At 38.3% G+C, this 12,781-nt stretch overlaps 1 protein-coding gene across 10 annotated transcripts in view; it reads left to right on the top strand.

The window, feature by feature from the left end:
• BMPR1A (bone morphogenetic protein receptor type 1A) overlaps positions 1–12,781 on the top strand; it is a 146,947-nt gene that overhangs the window by 110,283 nt on the left and 23,883 nt on the right. For all 10 annotated transcript variants that reach the window (XM_073878718.1, XM_073878713.1, XM_025880814.2 and 7 more), the window contains 4 exons: positions 99–261; positions 2,471–2,573; positions 7,025–7,121; positions 7,285–7,384. In XM_073878718.1, coding sequence (XP_073734819.1) covers positions 99–261; positions 2,471–2,573; positions 7,025–7,121; positions 7,285–7,384 — 463 coding nt within the window. The remainder of the gene's footprint in view (positions 1–98; positions 262–2,470; positions 2,574–7,024; positions 7,122–7,284; positions 7,385–12,781) is intronic.

The following is a 12,781-nucleotide window of genomic DNA, read 5'->3' as shown; positions in this document are numbered from 1 at the left end:
TGTAATAAGAAAACCTAGAAACTTCTCATTGGAAATTGAAATTGAAAGAATTAGCTTTTCAGAAATGGTTTATTCACAGATTTCATGTTTGAATACAGGGCAGAATCTAGACAGTATGCTTCATGGTACTGGGATGAAATCGGACTCTGACCAGAAAAAATCAGAAAATGGAGTAACCTTAGCACCAGAAGATACCTTGCCTTTTTTAAAGTGCTATTGCTCAGGACACTGCCCAGATGATGCTATTAATAACACATGCATGTAAGTATTTTATGCAGTCCTTCTTAAAGTTATGAGAATAGGAGCGCATTTGGTGCTATTTTAAGAATTGTTTACATTGTTTAAGGTTTTTTTTTTTCTTTAATTTTATATGGTATCTTTCCAAAGAGCCAAAAAGCTTCTTGTTCTGTATATGGGAATATTTAGTACTACTACATGATTGATGGTTCTTTTCTTACAGTAACATTGTAATATCCTTTTTAAAGGAGATAAAAGGAATCTGGTATTTGTCTAACATTTTGAGTTTATTTAATAATCTTTTTATCATAAAGTTTACTGATACTTACTGTAGAAAATTTAGAGATTACCAAAAAAGAAATTCACCCAAAATCTTATAATTCTGAATTGGTTGAAATATTTTATAGAAAGATAGGAGTTGATATTGTGATACTTAATTTTATTTTGCTTTCTTACAAGTGAGCTCCCAATCCAAATCTGATTTATATGACGGTTTTAATTTTCCTACTTAATTTTATGTTAACTATTCAACACATTTATAAATGATCATATAATTCTATTCCATATTGTTTGGGGACATTGAAGAATTGGCTTACTAGCCAAAAAAATTCCCTGAACAACACAGTCTGATCAGTGAATTAATTGTGTCCCTGTTATGAAGGTAATAACATCCTGCTTTGTACTTTCCTAGTGATTGTATGCTCTTTGAATGTCACCAGATATAAAGCCAAAAAGTATACATGTAAAATATTGAAATTGGATGATAGTTCACCATGTCTTAGATTTGTTGTTTGTCCTCTGGTGGTAGTTGAATTTTTTGTGACAGCCTGGATAATTTGTCAAAGGGGAGTGTTCCACACTATGTCACCAGGTAATTTCTTGCCAAACTTATTGTCCGTAATACGTGCCTGATATGTGTGGGCTGTTAGTGGCTTAGTAATCCAGAATAATTGAATCACTAATTTTAACAGAATTTTGCCCCACACTTAGCATTTTTCCTTACAAAAAAATTAATAATTCTGCAAGTCTTTTAAGTAGAAACAGTATACTTACTGATATGAATAAGTAAGAGCACACAAAAAAGCTCTTGTTTTTATTTTTTTTAAAGATTTTATTGATTTATTTGAGAGAGAGCGTGCATGCAAGTGGGAGGAGGGGCAGAGGGAGAGGGAGAAAGAATCTCAAGCCGACTCTCAGCTGAGCATGGTTCCCGATATAGGGCTTGATCCCACAACCCAGAGACCATGAGCTGAGCCAAAATCCAAGAGTCAGACACAACCGACTGAGCCACCCAGGCATCCCACAAAAAAAAGGCTTTTACAAGTGTCTTCCTACTCGTTAAAGTCTAAATATATTAGGGGTAAACTCCAATATACTAATACTAAAATGATAACATTTCGTTAAATACATATATATGTAAATTTCTTGAAGCTGTTCAAAAGTTATCCCTTTTTTCATATCACATTCAGTAAAATGCACCTCTCAGGATCTTAGTCAGTCTGTTATTCCCAAGTATATTTCTTTGTCATTAGTCTGGTTTTGTGTTTCATAGAAAAGTTGTTTTTATTTATTGTCTGTGGTATGTGAATACTGAAAATCCTATGGATAAAAAGAGGAAGTCTTTTTTTAAAAAGATTGATTTATTTATTTGAGAGAGAGAGAACAAGTGTGTGCGAGTTGAGGGAAGGGCTGGGCGGGGGAAGAGAGAGAGAGAGAGAGCGTGCGTGAATGTCAAGCAGAGTCCCTACTGAACACGGAATCTTGTTCACAGGGCTTCATCCCACGACCCTGAGATTGTGACCTGAGCCTGAGCTGAAACCAACAGTCAGATACTCAATCGATTGAGCCACCTAGGTGCCCTAAAGAGATAGCCGTTTTTAAGCATATTTTTAAAACATTAAGATTCTTTACTTTGTAAAATTTTATAAATCAGCTTCCTGTGATCACATGGCTGTGATTAGCAAAGAGAAGTTACATAATAATTCATATTTGGAGGGCTCATTTTAAAAGAAATTTTTCCACCTTGGACCATAAGGTTTTAGTTCAGATGCTTGAAACTCTTTCATTTGCCTGAAAACCCATAGAATTTTGCTGATAAATAACATGTGAATGCAGTTCTAGTTCAAAAAACAACGTACTAAAGGTCATTAGTACCCAGTCACATTCAAATTGAGATTTAATTGGTACTTTCTGATGTGAAGTTATGTTTTTTGGGGGGGGTCTTTTCTTTTAGAACTAATGGGCATTGCTTTGCCATCATAGAAGAAGATGACCAGGGAGAAACCACATTAGCTTCAGGGTGTATGAAATATGAAGGATCTGACTTTCAGTGCAAGGTAAGATCTCATTTGGGGCCTATGAAATAAAGAAGGGAGGGACCACGTGAAAGTATTCCTCTCTCCAGGAGAAGTGTGCCTGATCTGCTCATCATCACTGTATGTTCTTATAAATCAAATATATTGGAGGAAGCTTAGCTCTTGCTTCAAGTAGTAGGATTGTGGTAATTGAAGTTCCAGATTATTTTACTTTAAAAAAAAGTTTTAAATCATCCTGTTTTCAAATTGTCATGACTGCAAAAAATATTGTCACAGTATCACCCGTGGATTATAAAATTGGCTGGAAGGACTTTAGGGTGATGGGCAGTAACCTTTGTGTCCCTGGGACAAGTTCAGTCCTTGTAAGGAAATCTTAGTGGAGCTATTTCAACAGTAGCAGCAAAGGCATCAGAGGGCTGGTAATAAAGAGTTTATGGACATCCTGATGGCTCTCGGGTATAAACCTAATCTCTTCAAAATCCTGTATGGTAATTTTGCCCCAGCAATCCTTCCAGTGTTTTTGAAAAACAGCTTCAGACAGAACTGTTTGTTCACAGATTTAGGGTTCGACTATTTTAGGAAGTTATTCCCATTTTAAGAAATTCTCAGGATTGATAGAAACTTAAAAGGTTATATGTTCCGACCTCTGCTAAAGTTGGGGATCCGCACGTCCCCTTTGTACACCCCCCCTCCCCCTGACAAACACGTTTTGCATCCCATCTGTTTTTTAGTGCAATACCTCTAGTGACAGGGGCTCCTTGCCTCCCAAGACCTGTTTCATCTGTACGAACAACCTGACCTGATCTTTAGAAAGCTTTTTCTTCTAATGACTATAAATCCCTTCCTGCCCCTTTGGACCACAGAGGACAAATCTAAAGCCTCTTTAATAAGATAGCCCTTTACTGTGTGAAGGAAGTTTTTTGCGTGGTCCTGCGTTCCTCCCCATACTCTTTCATCTTTGCCCATGAAAATGCTAGTTCCCGGTCACATCAACTGCTCTATGTATGATCAGCTTCAGTTACTCCGCTTTCTCAGTGTTACATGCAGAATCAAGTGTGGTTTGACCAGGAACAAAAAAAAATGCAGAGAATCAAGTGTGGTTTGACGAGGAACAAAAAAAAAATGCAGGCTCCTTTCCCTTTTTCTAAATACAGCCAAATCTCATGTTAGATATTAGATTGTCATGCCACACTGTTGAAACCTGTCGAGCTTCCGGTCAGCCAAAATCCCTGTCTTTAACTCACACTTCCGCTGAACCACATCTCTTCCATTCTTTATTGGTTCTTTTGGTTTCTTGACACAAATAGGATGGGAATGGAATGAGTTTTGTTAAACAGTTGTTACATACTTGTCTATGTTAAATTTCATCATTTTAGCATTAGTCCTTTTCTGTAATTTGTCAGGATTTTGGGGGGATGCTAATTTGATTATTCCAGTTTTATGCCATTTCCATGTTTATCAACCACAAATTCTATACATTTTTTTTATCACTGAAAATATTGAAGGAAGAACTATGGTTAGAGCACTGAGCTCAACAGTAATAACCAGTATCCTGCAAGCCCCCTAAACTAGGTGTATCACAAATTGAATTCACTAATATAAGTTGCTAAAACTTCATAATGTGTATTCAGCTCCGTGTGCTGCTGCTTACTAGCTGCAGAACTTTGGGGCAAGGAGCTTTTCTTTTTTAAAGTTGTTTTCTCATTTGTAAAGGAGTTGTAAGGATCAAATGATATGATAACATATATGTAAAGAGTTTAGCACACAGGGCTTAATAAATGTTAGCTTTGATAATATAACTGAGCAGTCGCTAAGCCGGTTATGTGCATCCCTAGGTACACACAGACTGTGTTACACAAGGATCACATAGGCTTGTGGATAGTTTAGGGGAGGGTTTAGGGGAATTGCTTTCCAGAACCTAGTCCTCTTGGCCTGCCTGAGAACAGGGCTCCCCAGGCAATTTCTGTTCCTTTTTTTCCTTTGCACAATCACCCATCTCCCTCCTGGTTTACAGATTAAAGGCCTGGGACTGAAAACCTCATTTCCAAATTACAAACAGTGTTGTAATTCAAATCTAAGTATCTAAGTTCACGTGACTCTGGACAAATCACACAAATGGACATGGGTGGCGGATGGGAATGGGGGAGTGCAGGAATAAATATAAATCCCCACTAGGATCATGTCACATTTACTAGAGCAAGAAGAATTAATTTATCGAATATTTACTGTTTGTATTTAATATGCTAGGTACTTGGTATATGCTACCTCATTTCCTCACAGTTGCCCCATAAGGCAGGTGTTTTTTTGTCCTCCATTTTACAGCAGAGGAAACGAAAGCCCAGAGAGAAGTTCATCGTGCACAAAGTTAGTAAGTGGCAAAGCTAGGATTTAATAAACTTTTTGGTTCCAGAGCCCTTGCTTTTTCCATAATACCATGCTGCCTCCAAACTCTAGTTGGCCAAGTCTGCTTTCTTTTTGTTTTTTTAAAGATTTTATGTATTTATTTGACAGAGAGAGACACAGAGAAGGAACACAAGCAGGGGGAGTGGGAGAGGGAGAAGCAGGCTTCCCGTGGAGCAGGGAGTCCGACGCGGGGCTCGATCCCAGGACCCTGGGATCATGACCTGAGCCGAAGGCAGATGCCTAATGACTGAGCCACCCAGGCGCCCCTGCTTTCTTTTTCTTTAAAAAAAAAAAAAGAAGAAGAAGAAGAAGAAATAGTATAACATTTAGCTCTTCAGTCTCCAGCACTTGTTCTTGCTAAAGTCTTCCCATCACACAAGCCTTCCAGGCCTCTCTCTTCCCTTGCTGGATGTGATCACCCGGCTTTGTCTTCAAGGGCAGGCACTCATGCAGAACACAGGAGCCCTGGAGGATCTCTTCCTGTGCCTGGGAGAGTGGCTCCCACTGCACGGTGCTGATCTTTGTCCCCCTCACCTGATGTTCTGTCAGCAACACATCCATCGCTTGGTGGTCTGTCTTCTAGCATTGCCAGAGAAACCCTTTCTTCGTTTTTCTTTACATTTTCTCTTCTGCAAGGCTCAGCTCATTTTGATCATTAGCCTTCCTGCAGCTGTTCTTGGATGCTTCGTAGTCCTTGTATTCATCTTCAGTTATGTATTCTTCATTCCATCCTTCGTGTAAATGTCCTCGATCTGGGATTTCAGAGTCACCTGTATAACTCCTAACATATCTGTCTTTTCTTTTTATGATCATTTAAAAGTAAAAATTGTTTTAATGTTAAAAATTCAGTTAAAGTGTAAAACTTGTGGTTTTAAAAGTTTCCAAATACTCTTGACCCACCTTCCCTGATAGAATCTCAAATCATGGACTCCTATTCACCTTTTTAAAGTCATACTCGAGCATACTGAAGTTCTTCCTTTCTGGCCATCTGATATTTAAAAATAGCATGGTCAATTTCTGCTTATATTGTTGCTACTTTTATAATGACAAGCAATTCCTTTCTGTTACTATTTTGGTTCAGAATGGCAGTTTTCCCAGGCAGTGCTGAAATGTCAGCATTCAAGTTAATAACTTGTCAAGTACTGTACCAATCAAGTCAAACTTCACACATAATTGTTGATGTCTGTTCTCATGACTACGGTCTTTTCCTCTGCTCATTTTCTGACCTATTAGGGACGCATCTCATATCTGGTTGGTGGTAGACGCTGAGAAGCTCAGGAATATGGCTTCTATATTTTGCCTTTGTCCTCACTGCATCTGCTTTAACTTGCTTCTACGTGGGGTTCATTAGTTACAGCGTAGTTGTTGTAAGCAGACTCTGCAGTATCTTCTACTTACTCGACTACTTTTTCTGACATCTCTTTTCTTTAGACTGGGTTACCCTCCACTTAAGCACTGCTGTGAGATTCTTTGTACCCTACTAGTTCATCATTGTGATAAAATGTCTTATCCATGTTTTTTAAGGAAAAGATCCCATGACTTACATTTTTATTAAAACAAATGAATAGGGCGACTGGGTGGCTCAGTTGGTTAAGCGACTGCCTTCGGCTCAGGTCATGATCCTGGAGTCCCAGGATCGAGTCCCGCATCGGGCTCCCTGCTCAGCAGGGAGTCTGCTTCTCCCTCTGACCGTCTTCCCTCTCGTGCTCTCTATCTCTCAGTCTCTCTCTTTCTCAAATAAATAAATAAAATCCTTAAAACAAATGAATAGTTATATATTGATATGCCAAAGTTTTGGTGTAAAATACTTATGAACTTATGCTTGTAATTTATAGTTCAGTGTTCCAACACACCATCCACATACATATGTTCTCCTTAGGAAAAATAATTTCACAGTCTTCACTATTTCAGCACAGATTCTAATTTTTCAATAATCTTTTTTACACATAAAATTCAGAGGTCTTGTTCTTTCAGGTGAATTAGAAATTATATTTATGAATATTAAAAAAACCTCATTATAAACTTAAAATATCAAGCCATTTTTAAATTTATCATTACTCTTCCTCTAGGATTCACCAAAAGCCCAGCTACGCCGGACGATAGAATGTTGTCGGACCAATTTATGTAACCAGTATTTACAACCTACACTGCCCCCTGTTGTCATAGGTAGGTTAGCCGAGAAGAGCATGATCATGATTTTCAGTAAAATATTTTCTCTGGCTTTAACAGTAAGCAAGCTTTCTAGAATTTAACACTACAAATTATTTTTCCCCTTTAATATGTGATAGAAAGATAATATGTGTACTTTATTGTTTACTTCCCTTGTCAGGTCCATTTTTTGATGGCAGCATTCGGTGGCTGGTTGTGCTCATTTCTATGGCTGTCTGCATAATTGCTATGATCATCTTCTCCAGCTGCTTTTGTTACAAGTAAGATAATTATTTTGATACAAAATATTTTTTGAATATTAGATATGAGCAGTTCTTTAAAAGCCAGTGCAAAGAAATTATTGAGACACCATTAACTTGTATTCTCTGGTTCTATCTCCTTTAGGTTATAATCTCCTAACTAGATTATAATTTTCTTAAGGGAAAAGAGGACCTTACTACTAATCAGTTAGTTGAACCCAACTTTATACTTCTTGTTTTGTTCATTAGTTCTTACGATTTTTCTTATTTATGGAATATTGAACTTTCTTATATATGAGTGTTGAAGATCTGTCCCCCAAAGCCAAGTACATTATCATTCATTAGTTATTTGTGGCTTTAGAATTGTTTGTGTTTAGTCATGATTTCAGAGGACAGTTGCCAAAAGAGAAGAGTAACAACAAGAGGGGATAAACTTCAGTAATAAAGCTTTATCTTACTGGCATATGAATTGAATAGACCAAGAGATCAGTAGAACAGGTTATGAAACCCATAAATAGACCCAAGTATATAAAGAAATTTAATATATGATAAAGGGAACATTTCAGATCACTGGGGAAAATTTGGATAATTCTATAAATGGATTTGGTAGTAGGTAGCTATATGGAAAAAGATAGTTTTTTTTTTTTTTTTAAGATGAAGTTTAATCAGTTAACTACATTGGAATAAATTTTACCCAGCTTGGAACTAGATATATGGAAAATGAAGGGATGAAAGCACTGGAACAAACAGTGGAAGAATTTTAAAAAATAATCTCAGGATGTGGAAGCCCTTTCTGAGTCTGACACAAAACTGAAAAGCAAAAAAACCACATGCACAGAAAACAAAACTTTAAATTAAAAAAAAATGTGTCAATTACATAAAAATAAAACTTTACTATGTGACAGAAACCACCATAAACAGAATGCAAACAGTGAAAAATATCGGCATCTTATATTACAGAGAGCTGATTTCTCAAATATAGAGAGCTTTTATAAATCAAAAAGAAAACCTTAGCAGTTCAGTGGGAAAATGAATATTTATCTAAAAGGAAATACTTAGAGGTCTTAAAAGCAAAATAAAAAGGTGACTCAAGAATACTCACAATATGAAAAATATAAATTAAAATCATACTGAGATACTGTTTTTCACCTGTTATACTGGCAGAAATTCTTAGATAAAGAGGCAGATTGAGCATACTCACTCTTGCTGCCTCCAGTAAAAAAGCAATAGTTTTTAACTTCTTTGTCCAACTAGGACAAGGAGAACAGGAGATAACAGCAAAAAACTTTGGAACTTGGGAAGCTTTTGGATCAGTAGTAAGTGACTTTGCAGACCTAAAAAATCAGACTCCTAGGCTAGAATTTTGAGACAGTAAAAAAGCAACCAGTTTATATCATAGAATTCTTCAAGAAGCTCAAGAATTGGCAGTACCAGTTATCTCTGGAAGTAAAGTTGAGAGTGGCAGTAAAACCAAGAGGATTGCTTGAAAGTCTATTTTTAGAAAGTCAGATGCTGTGTGTGTTATACAATAGTGCATTAAGAAATCACTCCCAAACACAGTGGCTTAAAACAGCAATTATTGTCTCTCATGGTGGGTCAGAAATTCAGGAGTGACTTACTGGGTGTCAGGATCTTTCATTACATCCAGTCAGACTTCAGCAGAGGCTGTGTTCGCCTAAAGGCTTGACTGGAGCTGGTAGATCACCTTCCAAGATAAAGGTAGCGCACTTCTAAGGCTCACATATTGGCGGGAAGCCTTAGTTTCTCTGATGTGAGCCTCTCTACAGAGCTGCTTGAGTGTCCTTGTAGCTTGAAGCCTGGCTTTTTCCTCCTAGAGTGAGTGATCCAAGAGATCAAGGTGGAAGCTGCAAAGCTACATACAATCTAGACTCGAAAGTCACACCATTACTTCTGCCACATTCTCCTGGTCACACAGGTCAGCCCTACTGTGTTATGGAAGGGAACTAAACAAGGACATGCATACCGGGAGGTGAGGGTCCTCTTGGATGGCAAGTACCACAGATGATGAGATTCGCTACTCCTATTCTGAACAGTCACTTCCCCACCATCTCCCTAATAGAAGACTAGAAGTGTATTCTCTGGAAAGAACAAAGATAAGATTCTTAGTGTGGCATCCATTATTGAGAGTGAGGTATTACAGTGAAAACATGGAGGTAAACTGAATTCTTTACATACTGATTGGTGGGCCCCGTCAGCTATCCCAGAACCCTGTCAGTCAGGCTTGTTCAAATAACAAATTGGAAGAATCTTGGGGAAATCCATCCAGCGCAAGAGAAAAGACCTAAATATACTGACCCCAGTGGACCCAATGAAATGGCCCAGGCAGTCATCTTAACAGTGAAGCCTATAATCAGTAAACCCCACTCATACTAATAGCTGCCCATCAGGCAGTGAAAGACACTAATCCCCAAAAAACAGGAGATAAATGAAATGAGGCTTATGATTGCCCTCCTTACTGCCCAGAGAGAGTTTCTAGCTGTAGGACACAGGAGGAACCCAGGTGTGGCCCAGAAGGCTCTGACTCTCCAGGAGATGTAGCTGAGTCTGGGGTACGAATAGCAGTTGTAGTTCATAGGACAGAGTACTGGAGAGGAGAGTGCTTCACAGGGAAAGAACTCTGGATATCTACAGAAAGTTCCCATCAAATAGTTAGCTGAATCTTGATCAGCACATAGAATTGAGGAAACTACCCAAGGCTGGGAAAGAGTGCCTGAAAAGACTGAAGAAAACATTGTTTGATGCTCACACAATTCTGGGAATAGTGTCTGTTCCCACCAGCTGTGAGACTTGAAAACCTCATAATTCACAGGGCTTTGGTTAGAGTACTCAGAACGGTCTTGCTTCAGTATTGGAAGCAGGATTGTCCTGTTTCCAAATAGCTGTATCCTAGAACATAATTCAAGAATATTTAGAGGGATACAAAAATACCCAGCACCCAACAAGGTAAAATTCACAGTGTCTGTCATCCAGTCAACAATCACCAGGCATGCAAAAATACAACCAATACAACCAATAATGAAGAATCAAAAACAGTAACCCAGAACTGATCTAGATTTTAGAATTAGTAGACAGGGGCATTAAAATAGTTATTATATCTGTATTTTATATGTTCAAAAAGTGAAATAGAGACATAGAAGATATAAAAAGACCCAAATCAAACTTTAGGAAATGAAATCTGTACTATGTGAGATGAAATGTACACTGGATGAGATTAATGGCAGATTAGATACTATAGAAGAAAATAGGATTAGGCATGAAAACATTGCAATAGAAACTAAACAAACAGAGTGCCTGGGTGACTCAGTCAGGTAAGTGCCTGCCATCAGCTCAGGTCATGATCCCAGGGTTCTGGGATTGAGCCCTGCTTCGTGCTCCCTGCTCAGTGGGGAGCCTTCTTCTCCCTCTCCCTCTGCTGCTCCCCCTACTTGTGCTCTCTTGCTCTGTCAAATAAATAAATCTTAAAAAAAAAACTAAACAAAGTAAACCATTAAAAAATAACTTAAAAAAGGAATTAAGCACCAGTGAGCTGTGGTACTTCAAACAGCCTAATGTGTGTGTGTGTGTGTGTATGTGTGTTGAATAGTGCAGGGGTTAGGGGCACCGATGCCTGTGCAGTCAAAAATCTGTGCATAACCGACTCCCCCAAAACGTAACTACTAATAGCCTGCTCTTGACTGGAAGCCTTACCAATAAAACAAAATGCCTGATTAACATCTATTTTTTGTCTGGTGTGTACTATATGCTATATTCTTAGAGTAGAGGAAGCTCTTAGAGAAAAGAAAATGCATTAAGAAAATCAAGAGGAAAAGAAAATGCATTTACAGTACTATGCTGTATTGAGAAAAAGATCTACATATAAATGGACCCATGTGGTTCAAACCCATGTTGTTCAAGGATCAACTGTATATACACTGGAGTTCCCAAAGGAAAGGAGAGAAGAGGAGGCGAGAGAGTGAAATATTTTAAGAAATAAAGACCAAGATTTTTTTCAGATTTAATTAGAACTCTAAACCCGTAGAGCCAAAGTACAAGAAACTCAAAGAAAACTACACCAAGGTACATCATTATCAAATTGCTCAAAGCCAGTAATAAAAAAATCTTAAATGCAGCCAGAGAAAAAAGGCAGATTAAGTATAGAGGAAGAAAGGTAAGGATGATGGTAGCCGGCTTTTCAGGGGAAACAATGCATAGAGTAGAGCAGCATCTTCAAAGTACCCAAGGAAAGGGGCGCCTGGGTGGCTCAGTCGGTTAAGCGTCTGCCTCCGGCTCAGGTCATGATCTTGGGGTCCTGGGATCGAGCCCCGCATCAGGCTCCCTGCTCAGCGGGGAGCCTGCTTCTCCTCCCTCTACTTGGGCTCTCTCTCTCTGCCACATAAATAAATAAAATCTTTAAAAAAATAGATGAATATAGAACTTGGATAAAATTAAAAACAAAGTTCTAAAAGTGTTATAAGGGCGTGGATGAGAGTGTGGGGAAGATGGGCTATCCTATAATGGTGGACAGTTTGTAACCGGTATAACCTTCAAGGAGGAAGTCAATAGAGCATGCCATCAAAATTCCAAATTCAGTTCTAACTTCTAGCAATTTGTATAGAGATATTCCAGGAACTTTTTTCATTTTAGCCTTATATGACATTAAGACTAGAAACAATGTAAATGTTCCTGGTGAAGGAATGGTTAACTGCCATACAAAGGAATACTGTTTGCCACGAAAGGAAGAGGAGGCTCTATGTACTGGTGTGGAATGGGCGCAGATAGAGGGCTCAGTGAAAAAGCAAGATGCAAGGACAGCATGTATGGCATACTACCATTTCTGGAAGAAAAAAGAGAAACAGAGGAGGTGAACAGCAATATATATATTTTTTATCTAAATAGACATAAAGGCTCTCCTGAAGATTACTGAAGAGATTGTGGAAACAGTTCCAGTTCCAGGCTGTTTCCAGTTCCTCCTTGATGGCATAGGGATAGGGCAGGAGAAAGATTTTTCACTGCACATCCCTCTGTGCGAATTTTAAGCCATTTGTGAGTCAATTACCCATATAAGGTTTTTTTTTTAATTTTTTATTGTTATGTTAATCACCATATATTACATAATTTGTTTTGGTGTACTGTTCCGTGATTCATTGTTTGTTCGTAACACCCAGTGCTCCATGCAGAATGTGCCCTCCTCAATACCCATCACCAGGCTAACCCATCCCCCCACCCTCCTCCCCTCCAGAAACCTCAGTTTGTTTTTCAGAGTCCATCATCTCTCCTGGTTCGTCTCCCCCTCTGACTTACTCCCCTTCATTCTTCCTCTCCTGCTATCTTCTTCTTTTTCTTTTTTCTTAAAATATGTTGTGTTATTTGTTTCAGAAGTACAGATCTGTGATTCAACAGTCTTACACAATTCACAGC

The sequence above is a fragment of the Callorhinus ursinus genome, unplaced genomic scaffold, assembly GCF_003265705.2.
Source record: "Callorhinus ursinus isolate GAN/ISIS: 27379988/994484 unplaced genomic scaffold, GSC_fseal_2.0 scaffold31, whole genome shotgun sequence".
In the NCBI taxonomy this organism is placed as follows: domain Eukaryota; kingdom Metazoa; phylum Chordata; class Mammalia; order Carnivora; family Otariidae; genus Callorhinus; species Callorhinus ursinus.
Note: the sequence above shows the minus strand (reverse complement) of the source record. Positions and strands in the feature narration are given on the sequence as shown.